This window comes from Odocoileus virginianus, chromosome 13 (genome assembly GCF_023699985.2).
Source record: "Odocoileus virginianus isolate 20LAN1187 ecotype Illinois chromosome 13, Ovbor_1.2, whole genome shotgun sequence".
NCBI classification, from domain to species: Eukaryota; Metazoa; Chordata; class Mammalia; order Artiodactyla; family Cervidae; genus Odocoileus; species Odocoileus virginianus.
In genome coordinates, this window is record NC_069686.1 from 35,705,659 (window position 1) to 35,733,545 (window position 27,887).

General features: G+C 34.6%; 1 protein-coding gene across 6 annotated transcripts in view; it reads right to left on the reverse strand.

Annotated features, from left to right (window-relative positions):
• The window catches only part of RIF1 (replication timing regulatory factor 1), a 58,423-nt gene that overhangs the window by 18,638 nt on the left and 11,898 nt on the right, over positions 1–27,887 (reverse strand). For 5 of the 6 annotated variants that reach the window (XM_070476223.1, XM_070476222.1, XM_070476219.1 and 2 more), the window contains exons 10-26: positions 27,150–27,301; positions 23,249–23,366; positions 22,305–22,475; positions 22,018–22,128; positions 21,332–21,394; positions 20,990–21,090; positions 19,495–19,581; positions 17,722–17,792; positions 17,360–17,540; positions 15,950–16,057; positions 15,463–15,612; positions 6,648–6,747; positions 4,111–4,375; positions 2,995–3,037; positions 1,954–2,156; positions 1,302–1,401; positions 66–185 (exon numbers count right to left, since the gene is read on the reverse strand). In XM_070476223.1, coding sequence (XP_070332324.1) covers positions 66–185; positions 1,302–1,401; positions 1,954–2,156; positions 2,995–3,037; positions 4,111–4,375; positions 6,648–6,747; positions 15,463–15,612; positions 15,950–16,057; positions 17,360–17,540; positions 17,722–17,792; positions 19,495–19,581; positions 20,990–21,090; positions 21,332–21,394; positions 22,018–22,128; positions 22,305–22,475; positions 23,249–23,366; positions 27,150–27,301 — 2,144 coding nt within the window. The remainder of the gene's footprint in view (positions 1–65; positions 186–1,301; positions 1,402–1,953; positions 2,157–2,994; positions 3,038–4,110; positions 4,376–6,647; positions 6,748–15,462; positions 15,613–15,949; positions 16,058–17,359; positions 17,541–17,721; positions 17,793–19,494; positions 19,582–20,989; positions 21,091–21,331; positions 21,395–22,017; positions 22,129–22,304; positions 22,476–23,248; positions 23,367–27,149; positions 27,302–27,887) is intronic. The other variant, XM_070476221.1, reaches the window with a different exon arrangement.

Genomic DNA, 27,887 nt, shown 5'->3' on the forward strand with positions numbered 1-27,887 from the left:
TGTTCTCAAGCTGGTATATATTTGAATCTTAAGAGTTCTACTAAATACACTTTGGAAAAACATACTTTAGCTGGTGGTTTCGTACTGTCTTTTGTATCCTTTGTTTGTGCCAAAAAAGAATCTCTTTTTCCACTTGATTTTCTTTCCATGCCACTTATCTTCATATTTAATTGTGAATTTTCTGTCTGTATAAAAATAAAACAATTTCATTATGTGCAAATGTTTTTTATTTATCCTTTTCACATTGGTAATTACAGTGTAATCAACATTTGTTTCAAATTTGAGTATTCAAATCTACTAGATCATGTCAAAAAAAACAAAGCCGTTGTCTAATACAGTAACAGCAAATAAATCTGGTGTCACAACTTATATAGCATTAGTTTTGCGTCATTTAATTTAATAAATTCTAAAATAAGCTATACCAAATAAATATTCTAAAAACAAATTACTGGACTCAAATAGCCCACTTATTACTGGAAACTTTTCTAACAGAAAAACCTAAACTATAACACTTTAAACAATAAAACACACATGACAGAAAATACTATCAGGCCCTCCTAACAGAATATATAGCTTTTTCGAGCCATATTACACTGAATGAGTCTCAAAAAGTCTAGGTAATTTTCTGATGAGAATTTTAATTTTATCTAAAAAACATAACTAAATAAGAGTACTTAGCTATAACGTTTCCTCTTACAGGTTCTAAACAAATAATAGCTAGACTCATTTGTTGTTGAATAGAACAAAATGTCTAAGAGTGTTCTACCTGATGAGTACGTAGTACTTTTATCTTTACTCCTTAATCTTTATAGTCATCTAGTATTATTAACCACAGTAACCTTGTTCCAAATGGAAAATGTGGTATCAATGATTTGTTTCTCTAACAGAAGGAATGAAATTCAATGGAAAGAAATGAGAAAATGAAGTGTAGCTCTTAATAGTAACTAGAATTCCTAGTTTATACAAAGCAACATTTAATCATATCTTAATAATTTTGATCTTTGTAAAATAATACATGAGGTGCCAGTTTTTTAAAAGATCATTAACAAATAAGAATCAGGTATTATTTACATGAGAATCTGTGGTGAAATTTACTGCCTTTTAATTTGTAAGTTTCCTAGGCCACACAAGTAACTGCATGCAAAACCACTATGTTGTGTAACTCTTCTGTTCAGGTTTTACTTGTTTTATCACTTCAATAGAACAGTCTTAAGCTTCTGTCCTTTTTAAAATTACACTGATATCTAATAAATGACTCAAACATCATATAAAAGTAAATAAAAACATATCCCCCAACTTACTGTATCTGAATATGGTCCACTGGATTCCTCCATAATTTCAACATTTTCCAAACCAGGCAATAAAAGCAGAGATTTTTGTTTGGCTTGTTTTAGTATTGGCCTTCAAAAATGAATAAATAAATAAATATACTTTGAATTAAGTAGTACTGATGGCACAGAACAGTTCAATTACAATTTTAAAGGGATAAAACACATCCAGCTTAAGACTGTTTCTTATTCTACATCCATAAAACAGGGAAAAATTTACAGACAATATTAGAATTTTTCACTAAACTCTTCAGTTTCTGAATTTTATTCTTTAAGAACTTCTCAAACTTTCCAAATTTTTACCATAAAATTTCAAACAAGAGCAGACTGTCACATTAAATACATATCAGCTAGATTTAACAGCCATCAGCTTCCTGCCCCTTGCTGGAAACTCGTTTTGTTAAGCATAATTTGAAACTGCTTTTTATGTTTCTAAAACTAAGTTTATTCTAAGGACCAAAGCAAAGGGTCAAATAATTTTAATAATTACCATGTACTCCAAATAAGAATATTTTAACTAGGAAATCCTCTGCAGTGATTCTACATAAGGATTTATGTTAAAACCAAAATGTCAATTTACATAATCAGAACAGAGTAACTATGTAAAGTTTTATTGTTAGCATACTTTAACTCCTCAGGATAAATCAACATCGTCACTTTAGCAAATGTGGCATTCCAGAACTGAGCACTTTGTTTTCTTATCTGTTTATTCTTGTGTGAAAATATTATGCATAATAACGGCGAGATCTGTTCAAGAAGTTCACTGTCGTAAGTTCCAGTGTAGCTGACATGTAGACAAGTAATAATTTCTCCTAGTAGCTTTTCTAACTAGGAAAAAGAAAAAGTTCATTAGGGTAACACTTTGTAATGTTACTTTTGAAAGAGAAAAAATAAAAGCACAAAGCATACTAAACAACTCACAGAGCATGTTATCATTTCAATTTTTAAAACTCAAAATGACTTTTTAAAAATTTCTATTGAGTTATTTTTGGCTGTGCTTCGTATTTGTTGCTGCACAGGCTTTTCTCCAGTTGCACAGAATGGGTGGGGGCCACTCTTCAGTTGTGGTGCTCGGGCTTCTCGTTGGGGTGACTCCTGTTGTGTAGCACGAGCTCTAGGGCACACAGGCTCAGCAGTTGCAGCTCCAGGGCTCCAGAGCACTGGCTCAGGAGCTGTGGCATGTAAACTTATTTGCTCCGCAAGATGCAGGATCTGCATTGGCAGGCAGACTTTTTACCACTGAGCCACCAGGAAGTCCTCAAATGGCTTTTTAAAAGCTCTCATCACCTTCAATATATAATACTCTTTATAAGCTGACAAGAACTTACTTTATTGATAGAACAGCTTCAATTCAAGTTTACTTTCCATTAACAGAAGAAATTTGTTTTCACATAAATTACGAGATTAATAGTTGCCTAACCTTGGAGCCAATTACCTTCAAACATAAAAGAATGAGACAGGAGTAGTTGAATTATAGGAATGTGTAAGGCAATATTATTAAATCGTGAATGATCCTTGGATTATACCCACTTCATATCAAAAGTTCATTAAAATTAAAGTATAATGATATCCCTTTAAAATAATCAGCAGAATTATGAAGGGAGACATTTAAACTCTAAAATTTTTCTTCATGAAAGTATGTTTTATGAACAGTATCTATTTTTACCTTGTTGTTCATACAACTATACACTTTAGGAACTTCATCAAACCTAGAAGAAAAACAGAGTACCATTTATATTTTAGAACGTCAAACCTAGAAACATTGTAATGCAGCCAAAAACTGAGAAGTGTAGTGATACAAAAAGGTGCCCAAAGACTTAACAAAAAATGTCAAACTGCAAACATTAAACATGAAACAAACCTGTCTTTTAACATAGGAGTTAAAGAAAAACATCTGGAATAGACCTCAAAGTATTATTACTAATCACTTGTTTCTATGCTTTTTAAAAAGCATATTTTTGATGAAGTTTAAGGACTAAAAAAGACTAAAAAACTTAATGAATTTGAAGTTCCATTAAATCTGGTCCTAAAGCTTCCTTTGTGTTTGTGAAAAACAGGCTGTTATTATGACTGAACCACATAAGCTTGCTATAAAGAACACTGATGAATTCTCTCAAAATGCTTCTTTAAAATACGCTAGTTGGGATTTTTTCATGGTTTTTCTCCTAAATACTGCTTGCGTTGGTTCAACAGAAAAAGGTAATACAAAACAAACTTCTGGAGAGTAATTCAGATATTTAAATGCACATACTTTTTGAACCAATAATTTCATTTTAGGGCCCTGTTCTGCAGGAATAGTGGCAAATGATTTATGTACAAATATATTGACCTGTGATATTGTTAGTTATGAGAGAAAAGACTAGAAAACATGTCCAACAGGAAATTGGGTAAAGCGTCACGGAGTCCTGTGCAGACATTAAAAACAATGAGATACTTAGGTTAAGTGGGTATCAGATACTTAACTGCTAAGTAATATGTCAAGTCACATAAATTATATATTTAACATGTAAGATTTTTGTATTAACAATTCTGTAAAGAGATGCAATAAAGTAAAAAGAGTGTTGGATTAAGAATGAAAAATTAAGGGACTTCCAATTTCTACCTCGTATTTTATTATTTGAGGTATCTTTAACAAAAGCATAGTTTCATATATTATTCTCTCCAGTAAACTTTAGCAATTAAGATCTTTAACGACATAGCTGATATGACAACAACAAAAGTTTGCTACCCATATCTAGTTATATATGTTTAAGTCTAAGAGCTATTAAGGCAAAATACTTACTTTGAGTTTTCATAAAATAATGCCAGAGGTCTTGTTAAAGCTGCAAATATTTTCCGGATCATAGAAGGCAGAGAAATACGTCCAAGTACACTGGAAAGAATGCTGGTGATTGAGTTGCCAATAGTGAGGAGGGTATCAGAATGTACTTCCTTGAGGCTCAGTGTGTGAAAAGAATAGATCACTCTCACAATAAGTTTAAATAAAGAAGCCAACTTCCCTAAAGGTTCCTTCTTCTTTTTGGACCAATCTGAAGGTCTCTGTGGTGCTAAGATAAAATTAAACAGTGACAGCTTTTAGAATTAATGGTAATTAAAGCAAACTAATGTAATTAAATGACACAATATGATCCACTACTTCGGGAAACAGTGTTTTAAGCAAGAAGCATCAATGGATGAAAAACTCATGAATCAAAGTATGCTGAGTAACAAGATATTTACGAAGTTTCAAAGTACTTGCCACAAAACATTAATGTATTAATTATAAGTGGCTCCTAATGAATTTTATAGTGTAAAACCGACAGATATGATCTTAATCAAATAGTAAATGTTATCATCATCAACAGTGGGACAAACTGACTTATATGCCTGTTGACATAATGCACTGATAAGAAAATACCGAATTACTTCTGTAGCATCCCCATAAAGAAATAAAATCTCAATTTAATATTAAGGAAATACTGATAAACCCCAACTGAGAGACCTTCAAAACCTAACCTTGCCTTTACTTCACTTCTAACGGTCATGAAAGACAAGAATTGGGAAATATTTTAGATCAAAGACTTGTCTTACAAGTGCTGTGAAATGTTCTAGGAAATAAAAAATAGAAAAGGGAGTGGGGGTGAAAAGAAGACAAAAGAATCAACTGATAACTGAGGAATCCTAGTAAAAAATATTTAGTGTCTGTGTCTAATTTTTGCAATGTTCCTCTAAAACAAATATTACAAGTAAAAGTTATCAAAAACTCTCAAAGTGATCCTGATGCATATTTATGAATAGTAACAATTTTATTTCAACTATTTGTAAATTTTGTTTCCTCTCAGCTTGTGCTGGCTGTTTTTAGATATCTCCCCTAGTTTCAATAAATTTAAACAGCCAGGAACACCTCTTGCAAGACAAGGATTGAAAACAAAAAACATTTCTAATTCTGGGTTTACAGATCATAGATAGAAATGATATTCAGTTAATTCTAATTTTTCAGAAGTTAACAAAACATGTAAAACTTTCAACAAAGGGATGCTCATCTATGCCTTATCAAACTTCTGGGGCTTAAAAAATATATTCTAATATCATTTGCTATATAACCTTTCTATAGCTCAGGTATTTAGAGAATTTTAATTTTCCTGACAAAGAGGTAATCAGATTAAGTATTGCTCAGTCTGAAAGGGGACTAAGACTAAAGAAAAAAATCTATTTCTGTGACTTGAGGCTGGGATGCTTTAATTACCAAACAAGTTTCTATTACTATAAAAACAAACAGCATTGAAACATGTATATTATCTAGGGTGAAACAGACCACCAGCCCAGGTTGGGTGCATGAGACAAGTGCTTGGGCCTGGTGCACTGGGAAGACCCAGAGGAATCGGGTGGAGAGGGAGGTGGGAGGGGGGACCGGGATGGGGAATACATGTAAATCCATGGCTAATTCATTTCAATGTACGACAAAAACTACTGTAATGATGTAAAGTAATTAGCCTCCAACTAATAAAAATAAATGGAAAAAAAAAAAAAAAGAAACACCCAAAAAAAAGGCACCAAAAACTACCTCCACCACAAAAAAAACCCTGCAAATATTTTATGTTCTAGAAATCTTTACACTAATTCAAAGAAAGATCTTATTAAAGGAAAATTGAGTATGTTCCCACTCTTTAAACAGGAAAAGTAACCTTGAAACAAAATATTTTTCATTATTAGAAGGTTCTTTTCAATTTAGTATGATCATCTATAATCACTGATAGAAAATATATAATCTCAAAGAACCAATCAGTACATTAAAACAGCTCATATTACAAAATAATTTAGAAATAATCAAGGCATATAGTTATGAAAATAAGACTTAAGATTTCAGTTGCCAAATTTTATACAGTAATAACTGTGTTACACTTTTAAAATCATTTTAAACTTCCTATAAAAACATAACCAATTAACCACTGCCATGATTTTCTATGCAATTTAATATCAATTCAATGATTATTTCAGATAAGGCTATCAAATAAGAACATTTTAATTAAGTTCAAGCTTTTTGTCCAGGTAATCCCTTGTAACCAGATGGAGTAAGTAAAATCATCTGTTTTATTAGGCAATCTCTAAATAGGACAAAATCTGTTTCTGCATCATAAAAAGGAGTTATACATTGCAGGGGTGGGTGAGAGAGATAAATGGAGAGAGGGAAAGACAGCAAGTATGTGAACTAGCAAAATAACGTGGTTATGTAACATTAAATGTAGGTAAAATGAGGTGAGAAAAGCTATTAGGATTTGCCCTGATACAATTCAGACAGCCTTGCTTATGAAATACTGACTGAACAAATAAAATACTTACATTTAGTTTTGGGTTGATATTTAATATTATATGGTGAAAAGTCGATGCAATCAACCATTACAGTAATAATCTGAGTGATCCTATCCAAGAACAATAAATTCTGGAAAAGAGGAGTTAGGTATTACATTACAATCTTTTTAACTAATGGCATGGTTTATAAAACTTGTAAGCATGAATAAAAAATATAACACTAACTCCCATGTATGACACACAGTGACACACACCATAGCTTATGCCATTTAAGATACATTAACTATATGTGTGTGTGTTAGTCCTTAGTCGTGTTCAACTCTTTGTGACCGCATGGACTGCAACCTGCCAGGCTCCTCCACCCATGGAATTCTCCAGGCAGGAACACTTGAGTGGGTTGCCATTTCCTTCTCCAATTAACTATATGGTTATGACTATCTTCCAGTTATCTGCTGTGTGCCAAGTATTCAATACTATACCTTTTTTCCCCTCATTACTGAAATGGAAGTGTTCACTAAAGCCAGAAAACACAAACATAAAAAAGCTGCTAAGCTCCCTGATATTCTTTCCATCTCCCTCCTCAGATCCAAATGAAACAAAACAAAGGAAATCCCAGTACAACCAGTCAAGAACATCTCAAAACAAAACAAAAACAAAACAAAAAACCCCAGTGAGCTTTCACAGAAGAAACTGAGTAACAAGACAAAGGAAGGGTTCTGAGAAAAAGATGTGATATTTATTAGAAAAACCATATGGGTGAAAGACTACTGAAATTAAAGTTCTATACATTTGCCCTTCCTTTATTCTCCAATACTGTTCACTTGTCCAGTTCACTGGACTAATTCTCAGGTCTACAAAGACAACCTTCCCCAGTGGATATTAAGAACCAAGAAGGGGAAGGGAGAGCCCCCCTCGCCTGTTAACCTACGAATACCACATGGAAGGTTCAGTCCAAATGACAATCTACACACCCATTCAGAAAAGATATTAAAGATCTAGATGCTTCCATTTTGATCACAATTACAAGGCAAAGCTTCCTTATAACTACAATTTGCTATCAAAGCCAGATAAACAGGAGTTCTCTCCTGGGTTAGGAAATACATTCCAGCTAATAATATTGCTCAATATAACCTTTATTGTCAAATATGAAGAAGGGGTGTTAAATACCAACAGAACTAATCAACAAGAGGTAATAACAGAAACATAAGAAAATACCCTCAAAGGTAAGAGGAAATCATATTCACTTAAAACATTAAATGTAAAAATAAAAATTATAAAACACTTCAGCATTTAAACCGAAAAATGGACACAGAAATATCAAGCTCCCAGAAAGCAGTACCAGAAATAAAGCAAAACACAAAGTGATATATAGAGAAAGAAGAGACACAGATGATGACACCTGAAGACCTCAGCACTTTTCCCTCAGATGAAGGCACAGCTCCTTAAATTGAAAGGATCTACCAAGTACTTAAAAGAACAATTTTAAAAGATGCCAAGACACAACCTTGGTGAAATGTCTAAATTCCAAAGGCAAAAAGAAAACCCTAAACTTAAAAAACAGCTTGATAATAACAAAATTAGTATCAAATGATGAATCTGAAACAGCAGCAGTACCAAAAATACCAATAGTCTTAGATGTGTATTTTGTCAGTCAGTCAGTTCAGTTGCTCAATCATGTCTGACTCTTTGCGACCCCATGAATCGCAGCACGCCCCATGAATCGCAGCACACCAGGCCTCCCTGTCCATCACCAACTCCCGGAGTTTATTCAAACTCATGCCCATCGAGTCGGTGATGCCATCCAGCCATCTCATCCTCTGTCGTCCCCTTCTCCTCCCTCCTTGAATCTTTCCCAGCACCAGGGTCTTTTCAGATGAGTCAGTTCTTTGCATCAGGTGGCCAAAGTATTGGAGTTTCAGCTTTAGCATCAGTCCTTCCAATGAACCCCCAGGACTGATCTCCTTTAGGATGGACTGGTTGGATCTCATTGCAGTCCTAGGGACTCTCATAGAAAATGAAAAACTTTACAGAAAATGGAACAAATGAGCCTATCTTTAACTTCAGAGTTGTGATAAAAATTTTTCTGGAACCTAAAAATTGTAACTAATTGGTTACATATTTGACAAGGAGTTATTAGTCACATATATGTTTATCATTTCTACAATATAAACATTGGAAAATGAAGAACTCCAATCTCACAAATGAAGGTTATCTGCAAAAATCTTAAAACACTAATCTACAATGTTTTAAAAGAATTTCACTGTGACCGAGAATCTCAAGGACACAAAATTGGTTTAATATACAGAAATGTATATATTTCATATATGCCAGTAGTAACCAAGTACAGGCACGGAAGAGACCATTTATACTAGCTGAAAAACAACTATAAAACCCCCTAAATCAATCAAACTAGGTTAAGTTTAGAACTAAAAAATATTTCTGAACAGAAAAACTCAATGTTATAGATATAAATTATTTTCCAAATTAATCTCTGAATGCAATATAACCAATCAATGCCAAGCAAAATCCCAACAGGGTATTTTATAAAACTTAGGAAGATTCTAAACTTCTTCAGAAGAGAACAAAATATAAGTCCATCCAAGACAAGAATTTAAAGGCAAAAACCAAGGGTCAAGCTTTTCCCTAAAAATCACAAGAACATTCAACAAGTTCACTGTTTCTGTGGCCAGTAACAGCACACTTTTAAAGCCACTCTGACAAATACTATGGTATCAAAATTCCATAATCAGAACTGACACATTATAACTATCTCTACTCTTCTCAGCAGGGTAACCACTATCAAGGACTACAAATCTTTTCAAATAAAAAAAAAAAAATGCATGCTTCAGAGTAATAAATACAATAAGTTTCAATTGGGAAGAACACTGTATTCATATATATATGTGCATATACATATGTAACTTACTGGTTTATTCTAGAATGATACATATCAAACTGCTGACAGCAGTTTTTCTTTTCATAGAGTAAGGGAAAGGTGTGAATAGGAACATACATTTTTAAGACCACAAACTTCCAAAGGACAGACTTTAAAAAGCTAATAGGTATATAAATTTAAGACCAGAAACTATAAAACTCAGAGGAAAACATAGGCAGAACACTGTAAGACACAAATCACAGCAAGATCCCCTATGACCCACCTCCCAAAGTAATGGAAATAAAAGCAAAAATAAACAAGGGAGACCTAATTAAACTTAAAAGCTTTTGCACAGCAAAGGAACTATAAACAAGGTGAAAAGACAACATTCAGAATGGGTGAAAGTAATAGCAAATGAAACAACTGACAAAGAATTTCCAAAGTATACAACCAGCTCATACAACTCAACACCAGAAAAACCCAATCAAAAAGTGGGAAAAAGACCTAAACAGACATTTCTCTGAAGAAAACATATGGATGGCTAATAAACACAGTGAAAAGGTCTTCAACACTGCTCATTATTAGAGAAATGAAAATCAAAACTACAATGAGGTGTCACTTCCATGAGTCAGAATGGCCATCACCAAAAACTCCACAAACAATAAATGCTGGAGAGGGTGTAGTGAAAAGGGAAGCTTCTTACACTGTTAGCGGGAATGTAGATTGATACAGTCACTATGGAAGACAATGTGGTGACTCCTTAAAAAACTAAGAATAAAACCATCATTATTACCCAGCAAACCCACTACTCGTCAATATACGCTGAGGAAACTGAAACTGAAAAAGACCCATCTACCCTAGTGTTGTGAGAATTGGACTATAAAGCAAGTTGAGCGCCGAAGAATTGATGCTTTTGAACTGTGGTGTTGGAGAAGACTCTTGAGAGTCCCTTGGACAGCAAGGAGATCCAACAGTCCATCCTAAAGGAAATCAGGCCTGAATATTCATTGGAAGGACTAATGCTGAAGCTGAAATTCCAATACTTTGGCCACCTGATGCAAAGAACTGACTCATCTGAAAAGACCCTGATGCTGGGAAAGATTCAAGGAAGGAGAAGAAGGGGATGACAGAAGATGAGATGGTTGGATGGCATCACCGACTCAATGGACATGAGTTTGAGTAAACTCCAGGAGCTGGTGATGCACAGGGAGGCCTGGCATGCTGCAGTTCATGGAGTCGCAAGAGTCAGACACGACTGAGAGACTGAACTGAACCCCGATGTTTACTGTAGCACTATTTACATTAGCTAGTACAAAGAAGCAAACTAGATGTCCATAGACAGATGAATGGATAAAGAAGCTGTGGTACATACATTTTCTCAACTGCACAAGGCATATCCTCCAGGAAAGGCCACGTCCTGGACCACAAATCAAGCCCTGGTAAATTTCTAAAAATTGAAATCATTTCAAGCATTTTTTCTGATCACAATGCTGTAAGATTAGATTATCAACTACAGAGGGGGAAAAATGTAAAAAACACAAACATATGGAGGCTAAATAACACACTTCTAATAAGGATCACTAAGGAAATCAAAATATGCATAGAAACAAATGATAATGAAAACACAACAATCCAAAACCTATGGGATTCAGTGAAAGTGTTAAGCAGGAAGTTCATCGCAATACAAGGCTACCTCAGGAAACTAGAGAAACATCAAATCAACAACCTAACCTTACACTAAAAGCAACTAGAAAAAGAACAATAACAAACAAAAAAAAAAGCCCAGTTAGCAGAAGGAAAAGAAATCACAAAATTCAGAGCAGGAATAAATGGGGGAAAAAAATGGAGACTATAGCAAAGATCAATAAAACTAAAAGCTGGTTCTTTGAGACAATAAAATAGATAAACCATTAGCCATACTCATCAAGACAAAAAGGGAAGTCTCAAATCAATAAAATTAGAAATGAAAATGGAGAAATTACAACACAGAAATACAAAAGAACATTAAGACACTACTATGAGCAATTGTATGCCCATAAAATGGACAACTTGGAAGAAATGGACAAATTCTCAGCAAAGTGTAACCTTCCAAAACTGAACCAGGAACAAACAGACTTCCAACAAACAAAAGCCCAGGACCAGATGGCTTCACAGGTTAATTCTACCAAAAATTTAGAGAAGAGCTAACACCTATCTTATCAAACTCTTCCAGAAAATTGCAGAGGAAGGAAAACTCCCAAACTCATTCTATGAGGCCACCATCACCCTGATACCACAACCCAGATGAAGATGCCACACAAGAGAGAAAACTACAGGTTGGTATCACTGATAAACATAGATGCAAAAATCAACAAAATTCAAGCAAACAGAATCCAACAACATATTAAAACAATCATACATCATGATGAAGCAGGCTTTATTCCAGGGATACAAGGATTCTTCAATATTTGCAAAATCAGTGTGATACACCATATTAACAAATTGAAAGATAAAAACCATGTGATTATTTCTATACATGCAGAGAAAGCCTTTGACAAAATTCAAACCTATTTATGACAAAAACTCAAGAACATAATAAAAGCCAGATATGACAAACTCACAGCAAGCATTATCCTCAATGGTGACAAAAAGGAAGGCTTTTACTCTAAAATCAGGAACAAGACAAGGCTGCCTACTCTCTACCACTACCCTCACCACTGTTTTGGAAGTCCTAGCCACAGCAATCAGAGAAGAAATAAAAGGCATTCAGATTGTAAAAGTAGCAGTAAACTCATTTGCAGATGACAAGATCCTCTATATAGAAAACCCTAAAGATGCCACCAGAAAATTACCAAAGCTCATCAACAAATATAGTAAAGTCACAGGATATAAAATTAATACACAGAAATCCCTTGCATCCCTATATGCTTACAATGAAAAATCAGAAAAAGAAATTATGGAAACAACACCATTCACCACTGCAACAAAAAGAATAAAATACTTAGGAATAAATTAACTTAAAGAAACAAAAAACCTGTATACAGAAAACTATAAAACACTGATGAAAGAAATCAAAGATGACACAAACAGATGGAGAAATATACCATGTTCTTAAGACTGGAAGAATCAATATAGTGAAAATGAATATACTACCCAAAGCAATCTATAGATTAAATTCAATTTTTTTTTTTAAACAAAAAAATTTCACAATTTATATGGAGACACAAAAGACCCCAAATATCCAAAGCAATCCTCTTGGAAGAAGAATGGAGCTGGAGGAATCAACCTTCCTGACTTCAGACTATACTATACTACAAAGCTACAGTATAGTACTGGCACAAAGAGAAATATAGATCAATGGAACAAAATAGAAAGTCTGGAGATAAACCCATACATGGACACCGTACCTTTGACAGAGGTGGCAAAAATGTACAATGGAGAAAAGACAATCTTCAACAAGTGGTGCTGGGAAAACTGATCAACTACACGTAAAAGAATGAAACTAGAACATTTTCTAACCCACACAAAAATAAATTCAAAATGGATTAAAGACATAAATATAACACCAGAAACTGTAGAACTCTTAAGGGAAAACAAAGGCAGAACACTTGATGACATAAATCACAGCAAGATCTTCTATGACCCACCTCCCAGAGAAACAGAACAAAAATAAACAAATGGGAACTAACTTAAAAACTTTTGCAGGAAAACTTTAAGCAAGGTAAAAAGACAGTCCTCAGAATGCGAGAAAATAACAGCATATACAATTGGCAAATAATTAATCTCCAAAATACACAAGCAGCTCAATACCAAAAAAATGAACCCAATCAGAAAGTGGGCAAAAGACCTAAACAGACATTTTTTCAAAGACATACAGATGGCTAATAAATACATGAAAAGATGCTCAACATCACTCATGATTAGAGAAATGCAAATCAAAACCACAATGAGACATCATTGCACACAGGTCAGAACCGCCATCATCAGAAAGTCTACAAACAATAAATGCTGGAGAGGGTGTGGAGAACAGGGAACCCTCTTACAATGTTGGTTCAAATGCAAACTGGTACAAGCAATAAATGCTGGGGAGGGTGTGGAGAAAAGGGAACCCTCTTACGCTGTTGGTGGGAATGCAAACTAGTACAGCCACTATGGAGAACAGTATGGAGATTCCTTAAAAATCTGTGATCAGAACTGCCGCACGACCCAGCAATGCTACTGCTGGGCATATATTCTGAGGAAATCAGAACTGAAAGAGCAACCAAGAGTCCTTTGGCAGATGAATGGATAAGAAAGTTGTGGTACACAGACATAATGGAGTATTATTCAGTTATAAAAAGGAACGCATTTGAATCTGTTCTAATGAGGTGGATGAACCTGGAGCCTACTATACAGAGTGAAGTAGGTCAGAAAGAGCAAGAAAAATATTGTATATTAACGCATATATATAAAATTTAGAAAGACAGTGTTGACAATTTTACTTTCATGGCAGCAAAGACAACACAGATGTAAAGAAGAGACTTTTGGACTCAGCAAAAGGCAATGATAGGATGATGTGAGAGAGTAACATTGAAATATATACACTACCATATGTAAAAGAGAAGGCCTGTGCGAGTTCGATGCATGAAGCAGGGCACCCAAAGCTGGTGCTCTGGGACAACCCAGAGGGGTGGGGGGAGGGAGGTGGGGGAGGGCTCAGGATGGGGGGGGTGTGCCACGTGTATGGCCAATTAATGTCGATGTATAGCAAAAACCATCACAATATTATAATTATCATCCAATTAAAAAAAAACAAAAAAACAAAAAACTAGGAATAGAACTGCCATATGCCCCAGCAATCCCACTAGGTATATACCCTGAGGAAACCAAAACTGAAAAAGACACATGTAACCCAATGTTCTCACTGCAGCACTATTTACAACAGCTAGGAAATAGAAGCAAACTAGATGTTCATAGACAAATGAATGGATAAAGAAGCGGTGGTACATAAATACAATAGAATACTACTCAGCCATAAAAAGGAACATATTTGAGTCAGTTCTAATGAGGTGGATGAACCTAGAGCCTATTATACAGAGTGAAGTAAGTTAGAAACAGAAAAACAAATATCGTACATCAGTGCCTATATATGGAATCTAGAAAGATGGTACTGATGAACCTATTTGCAGGGCTGTGATGGAGATGCAGATGTAGAGAACAGATTTATGGACAAGGGTGTGGGGAAGGAGAATGTGGGATTAATGGAGAGAACAACATGAAAACTACTAAGTTGCTTTAGTTGTGTGCAACTCTTTGCAACCCCATGAACAGTTGAGCCTGCTAGGCTCTGTCCATGGGATTTTTCAGGCAAGAATACTGGAGTGGGATGCCATGTCCTCCTCCCAGGGATCTTCCTGACCCAGGAATCAAACCACGTTTCTTACATTACATGTACTAGCAGGCAGGTTCTTTAACATTAGCACCACCTGGGAAGCCCAACATATACACTACCATATGTAAATTACACAGCCAGTGGGAATTTGTTGAATAACTCAAGAAACTCAAACCAAGGCTCAGTAACAACTTAAGATGCATGGGAGGTGGAGGGAGGTTCAAGAGGGAAGACACTTATGTATACCTATGGCTGATTCACGTTGACGTGACAAAAACCAACACTACATTGTAGAGCAATTATATTTTAATTAAAAGATTTTTAAAAAAAGCTAACAGGTATGAAAAAGCAAGATCTAGGATGGCAAAGTCCTTGTACTGTTCATCTAGAATGGCAAAGGCACACCAGAGTAGTAAAAGCACATCACTATCAAGTGGTCCTGATACATGGACCTTAGAGTCCAATGACACAAAGTTGTCTCGCAAAGCTGTTACCTGTTTTATACCTTAACTTCATTACTTATAAACTAAAAGCATTAATGATAGTTCACAAACATTATCTCTATTTACTTGAAAAGAATCCTTTAAATGGAAAAAAGGTCAGTATCAGAATAAACTCACCGAAAGGCCTTCATCTTCCAAACTGGACACTATCTTGGAAGCAAGCTCCTCACAGCATAAATTCTCTTCCGCGGTGGCCACCAAAGCTGCACAGCGAGCAAATGCTCTGTATAACTCTGCCCAAGTCCTAAGTAAGGTCTTCACGGTGGCCTAAGAATAAAAAAAAAATTAGAAAATGTGTATCTACATATCAAATAACTTAACAGACTACATCTTTAACATATTAAAAACACAGTAACACTTAAGGTGTCAGGAGAGACTAGCACAGGGTAATAAGTTTGCCCACTTTCACAGAGCTCTAACTGAAGAACTGTAATAATGCCACAATACCAGCAATTAACAAAGGTCAAGAGGAACTTCACTCTCTCCACCACTTTCCTTTCTCCTAAGCTGATTTTAAGTCATAAAAAAGTCTTACAGAAGTTAATTACAAACAGTAACATAGTATTTAAAAACTGCAAATTCCTCAAGTAAAAATATGCCTTACCACTGGAATTTTTTGTGCTGGAAAAATATGGTTTATTGGCAAAATCAGTGCACCATAGATAGCACTGAAATTATGTTCTAAGGCATCGCCTTGATTCACTTCATTAGTCTGAAAAAAGAAAAATAATGAAGTTAGACAAATTGCCATCTAATTCTAGTCCTAAAGAGTGACATCTTACCACATGTAGTAAGAACTGTGCTCCCCAATGTTGAGATGTTAAACAGATGGTGAACTCCTAACCTCTGTAATCTTTGAAATTAGGGTCCTTGCAGATGTAACCATGCAATAAGGAAGTCATGATGACTTAAGGCACATTCTAATCCAATAACTGGTGTCCTTATAAAGAGGAAGTTTAATAGAAGATACGTGGAAGCCATGTGAAGACAGGCTGAGATTGGAGTGATGGATTCACAACATCAACAATTGCTGGAAGCTAAGAGAAGCATGGAACACACTCTCTTTTAGAGCTCCAGAAGAAACCAAATCTGCCAACATCTTACTATTGAAATTCCGGCCCCAAGAGCTTTAAAAAATAAATTTCTGTTGATTTAAGCCACCAGTTCATGGTAATCTCTTAAGCAAACCCTGGGAAACAATATACTGTGTTTTAAGTCCTAAAAAAGAATCCCAGAGGTGATTCCAGAATCTTTTACTATTACACAGAAGGTAAGACTCAAGCAAGGACTTATAAAAATGGCCTCTAGCAGACCTCAAACAGTAGGAAACCATTTAGAACCATAAACTTTTTCTTCCAAAGGAATATGTTTAATGGAGTGTTGGCTCAAGTAGCTAAAATAAGGGCTACTATCTAATCACATAATTCTTCAGAGTCTTCACTCCATTTTGTAAGTTATAACAGACTATTTCACAAAGAATAATTCCATTTAAAGATTAATAAAGCTGCTAATGAACTATTAATAGTGACAGAACTTGAGCTCCATACCTTGCCAATACTATCACTTTTTTAAGTATTTAAATGTAAAGGTCAGTCAACTCGACAATTAAAGGTTTAGGAACTACTATATGGCTTTGAGGTAATCACCAACATGATTTGACCATGGAAATCTAAGAATACATAATTAAGTCAAGATGTCCATATTATTCCCCATAGTATAAGTGAAAGAATCCAAATATAAACAGGGAAATCCATATCTATCACGTGAGCCTTCTGGCTTTCTAATCATAAGAGAAAATGGACTAAGTTATACTTTTTTGAATAACACAGAAACACAATGAAAAGAAATCAAGTAATTTAAAGAACAGAAAATTAACCAATCCCACAGGCAAAATATGTAATACCTTCCATTCAAATACAAATTTCCACTCATATACTCATGTGCTAATATAACAAAGAAAGAAAAAAAAGGCAAGGTATTAAATGAGAAAACATGCAGCTGACTTATATCATACCTGATTAATCAATTCTGTTAATGGGGTGACTATAATACTCCACATTCTCCAAAGATGCTCCTTGTTGTCCAGCTGCTTTGCATTTTGATTAATAACATTTAAGACAGAGTCACTGAAAGCTAGTGGTGAAGTTGGACCAGAAAGAACACAGCCTACAAGTGTTTCCAGGTTGAGAAAAAACCTGATGGAAAAAAATTTTGAACTATGCATTAACTGTACTTTCTGTAAAAATAAATTACATTATAGCAAAGTTACCCCAAAAATGAATCTCAACTTTAATTTTTAAAAACTTTGTAATAGTCTATAACTCAAAAGAATATTCATAACAAACTTTCCAAAATAAATAGTTTGTTTAAAATTACCTTTCATCTTCCACACCACATTCCAATAGATTATTGAAAATTAACTGAATTAAGAACAAAGCAGGGGTTCCCTGAAGAAAGATGGAAGATGGCAATCAATCTTCTTGTTACCAACAGTACACTCTTCTTGTTACACTTGTTTTCTACAATTATGTGAAATATGACCCTTTTAAGCGTGAGGAATTTTAAAATTACTTAGGATACAACAAAAATGATCGCAAATGTACTTTCATAAACCACACACAAAAATCAAGTTCTTTATATTTAATTATAGCTGTTCCATCTAGTCAAGCAATTAAAGAATATTAAGAGATTCCAGATATACACTGACAAACTTGCTGGATCAACAATACCTACCATCCAGCAGATATTAAATATATTTCACTATAACTAAGCCAGTGTTAGGAAGCTTCCAAAACTTGTAACAGTAACCAAAACTACATTTACATAAAAGCAAAGAGAAACCTTGTATTTTAGAACCCTTTAATCCAGGAAAATAGTTCCATCAATATGTCATTATTTAATTCCTCACAAGCATACTTCATTGTATTGGGCCTTGAAGATATGGCATATTTTACATATTGAAGGTTTGTGGCAACCCTGTTTTGAACAAGTCTACTGGAACCCTTTTTCTAACAGTATTTGTTTACTTTGTCACATTTTGGGTAATTCTCACGATTTTTCAAACTTAGTATGTTTCCTGACTGCTTGATGGACCAGCTATTATTTTGTCTCCCTTCCTCTCTTCTAACCTCTGCATTACCTGAGACACAACAATGAATTTAGACTAATTAACAATGCTAAAATGGCCTCTAAACATTGAAGTGAAAGGAGCTGCACATCTCTCACTTTCAACCAAAAGCTAGAAATGATTAAACTTAATAGTGAAGGCATGCTTAAAGTCAAGACCAGTGGAACTAACTACAGATGTGGTAAAAATAGCAAAGAACTAGAATTAGGAGTGGAGCCTGAAAACGTGATTCAACTGCTGCAATTTTATCATAAAACGTAAACAGATGTGGAGTTGCTCCTTAGGGATGAGCAAAGTGGTTTCTTAAGACGGAATCTACTCCTCATGAAGATGTTGTGAAGACTGATGAAATGACAACAGGATAAACTTAACTGATAAAGCAGTATCAAGATTTGACAGGACTAGCTCCAATTCTGAAAGAAGTTCTACTGTGGGTAAAACACTATCCAAGAGCATTATATGCTACAGAGAAATCATTTGTGAAAGAAAGAATCAATCACAGAAAACATCATTGCTGTCTTAAGAAACTAACTGCCATGGCCACCCCAACCTTCAGCAACCATCATTCTGATCAGTCAGCAGCCATTAATACAGAGGCGGGACCCCCAAGCAGTAAGATTATGACTCACTGGAGGCTCATATGGTTAAGCAGCAATTTGAGCAATGAAGTACTTTTAAATTAAGGTATGTACATTGTTTTTTTTAAGACATAATGCTATTTACTTACACTTAATAGACTATAATATAGTGTAAATGTAACTTTTACATACACTAGGCAACCAAAAATTTCATGCGACTTGCTTTATTCTGATAGTCACTCTCTTAGCAGTGGTCTGGAACTGAACTTGTAATTATCTCTGAGGCACACCTATACTTTGTCTATGATTTTTTTCCTTTAATATAATCAGCATATTCAAATTCAATTCTCTTCGAACTTTGCAATCTAAGTTTCTCTAACTTAAAAAAACACGGATTTTTAAAATTAGCTAATTTAATCATATCATTACATCTAAGATACTTGCATTAAGAATATCCATATTAGCAACCTGATATGCTGGAGAACCTAATACTTTCTGAGGAAGTCCTTTAATTGTAATTTCCATGAGAACCTAAGAAAGACAAAAGGTTTTACTGTATATTAGTCATTAGTATTAACTATAGTTTTAACAATTTACTATAAGTAATGTTCACTCATTAATGTAAACACATTCTCATTAGCTTAAAACATTCAAGTACAGAGATACAAAAAATAAAAAGGTCCTTCCTTATCTTCAGGAATAATCAATGCTGTCAGTCTAGAGTTTTTTTAGACCTAACTTTCCATATAAAGTACACAGAGAGCATAACTTCCTGGGCTGGCTGTGATATATCTATTCTTTTATGACATTATTGATATTATACCATGAGATACTTTGAACTTTCTTCACCTGACTGAAACAATTTTCAGTCTACATAGACATATTCTTAACTGATAAACGAATATGCAAAGATTATTCAAACTTTTTAAAAACTAATGGTTCTAGAGGCTATTTTTTATACTACAAAAAGAAATTCTGCAATCATTTACGTACTCACTAGTGCCAGAAGCCAATATTCAAAGGACTTCTAACTAAAAGCTGGATCTAAGACACATCTCTCAAATGTGACAGAGCCTATCAAACTGCCATCCAAATGTATTATTACACAAGTACTAACCTGAAGTATATAACATAGTGACAAGACAAAAATAGTGAAAATGGTTTCACATACTCTCATTTTGAACAGAAACTAATGATAATTATGCATTTGTAAACACATTTATTTTGTTCCAGCCCACAGTGCTCTGCATTTATCAACTCATTTAATTACGAACTACTACTACATCTCTTCTTTACAGAAGAAAGGCATGAGAGTAGGTAAAGTGTCAGTCAATAGTTAGGCTGAGGTTCAACCTCATACTACAGCCTAGCTATTAACCACTATCCCCTACCGTCACAGTAGATATTGTGGTCATGGCACATAAAGGAAACAGACTCAAAGTTTATGTAAGGGTATGATTTGTTCCATCTGCAGATTATTTGGGGAAAATATTACAAAAAGTATTCCCAATTTGCTTTTTCTTTTCTCTACTATATAGGTCACAGTTAAAATGCAAAAGCTCTACAAGATTATTACTAGGTATTTTTTCAATTGTACAAAGAAACAATTAGTGGAGCTCAGCAATCTCATTATAAAATTAGTGTTCATCTGAGTTTCTTCAGTTCAAGTTTCACACTTCTTATCCCATTTTCTCTGTACAGCCTATGCTTTTTCTCATCACACTGGAAGATTTTTGGAGTTGCCACTGTCATCATTTACTTTATTAAGGTTTCAAATGACTCCAAAACCAATGGGACAGCATTTATTTCAGGGCTAAATTGCTGATAAATACTTGATATAAAACATCTTCCCAAATCTTGATCTGTGCTAGTACCTTCAAAATAAAATTCAATTTCAGAGTATGGTTTTAAAATTCCAGCACACAGGTATCATACTTACCAGTGTTTTCAATATAGGAAATACTTCTGAATTCACTATGCTTTCCAAAGATTTTAATAAAAGGGTCAAAACTTCAGAACCTGGTCTCTCTTTTTTGTTACCTATCCAAAAGCACAAGAAGGGTTATAGTTTTAAAGATGTATCTTTAGGGGTGAAAATACAGTAAATTCAGAAGTAAAAATATATACTCAGAGAGCTATTAAAAAGTAATTTTTTAAAGTGATTTGATTAAATAGAAGTCTAGAAGATACAATACTTAAAGTGATTTTAAAATAAAGTTTATACATGAAAGCCAAACAATTCACTGACTGCTATAAAAGTCTTAATCATTACAGTGCTTACCTGATTCAATAACTGACTTCACCAAGCTAATTAACTCCTTCCAAATAGCATTGATAACTACATCTGCCAAACAAAATAAAAGGTACTTTAGAATGAAGTAGATATAACTACAAAGGCTCCCCCTTTTACACTTATACTACAGAAATAAACTGAGCAATGCTTTGAAATATAATTCTCCTTGTAACAGTCAACCTTTTAACTCAGTTTATAATATACCATCATCTCATTTCTGTTTAGAAAAAGATGTTTTCAAATGGACTAACACACTCTGGGTAATTTTTTCTATCAATCATATTTTCTGTTACTGAACACTTTTTATTTTTGATATGAGGAAAAACCAAGATTCAGAAGGATATCTGAACGCCACTAGAAAAAATCTTCCAGCAAGTTAAATAGCAAACTACCTTATTTTTGAAATGTGTCGTCATTATTTGATAGGCTTTAGAACACAGGAGGTTTAGGTATAGATACTAAAATCACAAAGCCAAGGTATGAATCACAGCTCTATCATTTACTATGTAACCAGGCACAAATTACTTACTTCTCTGTATAACACAATCCCTTATCTGCAAAATGGGCTAACATAAGGTTACTGTAACAATCTAGAAGCAAGTGGCACCATATAAATATTTACTAGTTTCTTTTTAAACACAGGTTTCAGCAATAAAAATCTCTTAAATATTCACCAGAAGCATCTTTTCCAACTGCAACAAAGCTATCATGAACAGCAGTGATAAGTGTATTTGAGTGTTTGGAAAAAAAAGAAGAGCTGCTGATTAATGGATGTTCAAGTGGCTCTAAAAGAGAAAAAAAAGACAGTTATTCAAAACCAAAGCTTTATGAAATAAATTTCCCAATATAAAATGTTAGGTGGTCTGCTATGTTTTCTATCAAGACATAAAATTTCTTCACCCCAATTTACAATGTTCTGAATTGTTTTAATAATTGAAATTATTTTTTAAAAAGTAAATACCTAGGCTCAGTATAAGTTTGTTTTGCTTAGCAAAACTCACAACTTCTGGACCCAACAAAAAATGAAGCAACATTTCAAGCCCCAAAAGTTGTATAGAGGGGATTGTGGCCATTCCAAAATTTGAATTCAAGTTCATCCGAGGGGTTACGGGAGTTCCATATGGAGAAGCACCTTCAAAAAACAAAACAGCTAAGTTATGTATGATTAGTTACTCAAATATATTTTGTTTACTTCATTTCAATGCAATGTACCTTTAAGACTAAATAATTTGTTTCTCAAATAAAAGTTGAAGAGTTTTTATTTAAAGCCCATAACAGAGTTCCTAATACTAATCTTACTAAGGACTTCCCCAGTGGTCCAATTGATTATAGACTCTGCACCCTAGCAGAGTACAGGTTCAATCCCTAGTCAAGGAAGCCACAGCCCCAGAACAAAACTAAACATACCAAGTTAAGAAGAACAAGATTAGAGTCTTATCCACACACACACACACACACACACACACACACACACAAAAGATGAGTGTCATACACCATTTAAATGAAAATAAATTGCAGGCATTTACCTATACCTTAAAATAGTAATATGCAGGCATTTCTAAAAATATAAAATTTGACTCAGAATAGACCTGCTACTTTTAATAATAACTCTAAGATTCTAAAACAAACCTAAGGATCTAATGCACTTCACATAATATCATGGAAAAAAGTTGATCTTCTCCAACTATAATAATGCAATGACAGCAGTAGACAGTAACTGGATTCTTCACCACCTGAGTCACCAGGGAAGTCCTAACACATACAGAAAACAACCAAAACAATTTTGTGACATGAGAGCCAAAATTATGTGATTAATTTTATGTAAATTACATGGAACAAAAACTTGATTCAAAGTCTTAAAAAAATACAGGAAAAAAACCAGCAACAAGTAGGTCTACCTCTTACCTTTGTGTACTGGGGTCATAGGGTTTAAACCTGGAGTAGTAGCTACACGAGATGAACTCCCTTGAGGTGAAACATTAGAATCAATGCTTATTGTGCTTTGAATCAGAGGCACACAAACCTATTGGGATTAAGAAAAAGAGAGACAGAGGGAACTGTATCTGTAAACTGCATAAATGTCATTTTTTTAAAAGTCTTACAAAATACAGTTAAATTTCCTTAAGAAGCAGTATCAACTGTCTTGGTATGCTGAAATTTTATCAGCCTTGATGCACAAGGTAGTAATTGAAATCTGGAAAAGTGAAAAATCGTATTATAATTTTATTTGCCCTAAATATATATTATTTATAAATTTCAGCTCTACATTCCAGATGGAAAATTACACATGTAAAGAGCTTTTACAAATAACATATACATGAGTTTTACTATTACTGGCAGATAGACCATTTTAAGCTTTTTAAAAAAACACCTTAAAAAATATGAACTAAGACAACTTAAAGCTCATTTCTAAGATTATTCCAAGACCTGTCAAATCTAGCCAGCAAGTAGATTATGCCAAGGAATGGATGGGACAGTTGGGTAAGATTACCCTACAAGGAGGGCATCCCAGGTGGTGCAGTGGTAAAGAATCCTCCTGGCAATGAAGGAGAAGCAAGAGATGGGGGTTCAATCCCTCGGTCAGGAAGATCCCCTGGAAAAGGAAATGGCAACACATGGACAGAAGAGCCTGGAGGGTTACACTCCATAGGGTCGAAAAAGAGTCATAGGTGACTGAGCACATGTAGCCAACTAGGAACTAATAATGGTAGGATTTGGAAAAATTATGATCCCAATCACATGTTGACAATCAATGCCCAATTTTAATCAGTTCATGCTTGAACAGGGTTAAAAACTTCAATATAGTAAGCAATTAAGCATTAAAGAAGAACTTGCTAAAAAAACCCAAGTATACTTGAGGAAGAAATGATAAACGAATTCAGCAAGGTATATACAATTTCAGGTTAACATACAGCAATCTGTTACACTTCTGTACAGTAATATCATCAGAAACAGAAAGTAAAAAATCCCTTTTAAAATCATAAAAAGTACTTGGGAATACCCTTGATCAAGGAAGTAAAATTCTTACATGCTGAGAACTATAAAACATTAATATAAGGAAACTGAAGATGATTTAAAGAAATGGGAAGGTCCATGCACAATTACTGAGCCTGTGCTCTAGAGCTCAAGTGCTCCAACTACCGAGTCCCACGCCAGTCTGTGCTCTGCAACCGTCGCAATGAGAAGCCCGTGCACCGCAACAAAGAGCAGCCACCGCTCCTCAAAAACTAGAGAAAGGCCGAGCAGAGTGATGAAGAACCAATACAGCCAAAAATAATTAAAAAGTATAAAGACAAAAAAAAAAAAAAAAAAAAGAAATGAGAAGATATCCCATGCTCTTGCACTGAAAGAATATTGTTAAAATAGCCATACTACCTAAAGCAACTTAATGGGATTGCTATTAAATTAGCCACATGGAACCATCCCAGAATTGCCAAAGCAATCCTGAGGAGAAAGAATAACACAGGAGTATAACCTTCCCAGACTACTACAAAGCTGCAGTAATCAAAACAGCATGATAACTGGCACAGGAACAGGTATATGGATCAATGGAACAGAATAGACGGCCCAAAAATAAACCCTGTGGTCAATCAGTCTTTGACAAAGAAAAGTAAGAATATACAATGGTGAAAAGACAGTCTGTTTAGCAAGTGCTGTTGGGAATGCTGGACAGCTGCATGTAAATCAATGAAGTACAACACTCCCTTACACCATACACAAAAATAAATTCAATGTGGCTTAAATACTTAAATATAAGACAGGACACCATAAAATTCCTAGAAAGTAACATAGGCAAAATACTTGCTGACATAAATTAATGTTTTCTTAGGTGAGTTTCCCAAGGCAACAGAAATAAAAGCAGAAAAAAAACAAACACCCAGATGGGACCTAATTAAACGTACTCAGTATAGCAAAGCCTCAGTATAGTAAAAGAAGGCATAACAAAATGAAAAGACAATTTACCAACTGGGAGAAAATATCTGCAAGTGATGTAATCAACAAGGGTTTAATTTCCAAAATGTATGAACAGCCCACACAACTCAGTAATGAAAACCCAATCGAAATGGACAGAAGACCTAAACAGACATTTTTCCATGTCTATAGGCACATGAAAAGATGCTCAATTTCATTAACTGTATTAGAGAAATGCAAATCAAAACTCTAAGGAGATACCATCTCACATTAGTCAGAATGGCCACCATTAAAAACTCTACAAATAACAAATGTTGGAGGTTGTGGAGAAAAGGGAACCCTCCTACAATGTTGGTAGGAATGTAAATTGTACAGCCACTATAGAAAACAGTATGAAGTTTCCTCAAATAACTAAAAATAGAGTTGCCATCTGATCCAGTAACTCCATTTCTGGGCACCTATCTGGACAAAACTCTATACTTTGAAAAGACACATGCGCCCCTATGTTCACAGCAGCACTATGTGTAATAAATAGCTAGGAAATGGAAGCAAGGTAAATGTCCATCAACAGATGAATGCATTAAAAAAACATGGTATATGTATACAACAGACTACTACTCAGTCATAAAAAAAAGAAACATAGTAGCATCTGCAGCAACATGGATGGACCAACAGATCATCTTATCAACTAAGTCAAAAAGAGACAAATACCACATGGTATCACTTATATGTGGAATTAAAATGACACAAATGAACTTATTTTCGAAATAGACTCACAGACATAGAGAATAGACTTGTGGTTGCCAAGGCGGGGAGCAGGTGGGGGAGGACTGGACAGGGAACTTGGTTAGCAGATGCAAACTGTCAAATGTAGGATGGCTAAACACTACATGGTCCTACTGTAGAGCACAGGGAAATATATTGGGTATCCTGTAATAATGGAAAATATGAAAAATATGTATGTAACTAAATCACTTTGCTGTACACCAGAAACTAATACATGTAAATCAACTACACTTTAATAAAAAATAAATTAAGGACTTCCCTGGTGGCAGAGTGGATAAGAATCTGTCCCTAAAGAAGGGGACGTGGGTTCAATCCTCGGTCCGGGAAGATTCCACATGCTGTGGAGTAACTGAGCCCATGTACCACAATTACTGCCCCTGTGGCTCCAGAGCCCATGAGCTGCAACTAACTAGTCTAGAGCCTGTGTTCTGCAATGAGGCCTCTGCAATGCAAAGTCCACGCACCAAGGAGCAGCCCCCACTTGTTGCAACTAGAGAAAGCCCATGGGAAGCAACAAAAATCCAGCACAACCAAAAATAAAAATTATTAAAATATAAATTAAAATAAATAAGAGTAGTTATCAGAGCTACCCTTTTTTACTTAGACAAAATAACTTCAATTTAAATGCCAGCAAGGGTATCAAAATCTAAAGGAATAATTTCATGTGTAACAGTGAAAAGCTACAAGGGTATTAAATGATTGGTTGTCACTACATAGCCTAGAAAGAGGTTTAAAAATTAGAATTACTCCAACTTTGTATCATCTACCCAGTGTAGCACATGATTTCTATTTCAGTAATGCTGACTCTACCCTCAATTATATTCCAAGTCATATGCAATTCCTTTAAAAAAATCTTTCATAATGCCTCTAGAGTAAGAATAGACATGTGAGTGTTTATTGATTAAAAAGGTTGTAGAGGTCCATTTCAGACAACAGGAGAATATCCTTTAAGGAAAATGACCTCAAGTTCTGTGCCAGGGTGAAAAACATTTTTTACATATAACATGGTCCGCTGGTCTGCTAAGCACTGAAAGTTAGATTGGTAAAATTTTAAGGACATACTATTAAAAAAAACACACATCAAATATAATCAACACTGTAATGTTACCTGTTCAAAATTAGCAGGAAGATGAGGTCCTAGTCTCATCAACAAATACCACCAGACTTCTAGTTTTGTCAGTGCTAGAGTTTCTGTTCTCACATGGATAGAACTCAAAGGTTGCATCAACAACTTCAGTCTTTTTGCACTACACAGTATTTCTTGAAAGAAAAGAAAAGAAGCACCCAAGTAAAAACACTGAAGAGCTAAAGATTAAATTTTAAGAATGACAGCATACAATAGTCTTTTACTTTAGCAAGAGAATTAAAAAAAAATTTAATTCAGTAGCTATTCCTATTCTCCCCAAAATTTTCATGCTGACAAACTCTAGTACAGTTAGGTTACAATACTTAATAAGACTTTTTTTTTTTTAAGTAACATTTATTAGATACCCTCTGCCAGGGCTGATTTTCCCACCATTCAGCAATGTCTGCAGTATTTTTGGTTGTTACAACTGGAAGGTGGGGATAGAGAGCTACGGTGTCTAGGGGGCTGCATCCAGGAATGCTGCTGAACCCCCACTGACACACAGGGCAGCTCTTCACAACACACTGCCCAGCCTAAATGCTAAAATGTTCAGTAACTCTAACTGCTTGAGTGTTCTCATTATCCCCACTTTATAGATCACAAAATAGAGCACATTTTTTACCTCAAAAAAGGCTGTCATTTAAAAAATTTACTAGTTTTTATTGAATTTTTTTTTTTTTTTACAACATTGCTTCTATGTATGGGGTTTTTTTTTTTTTT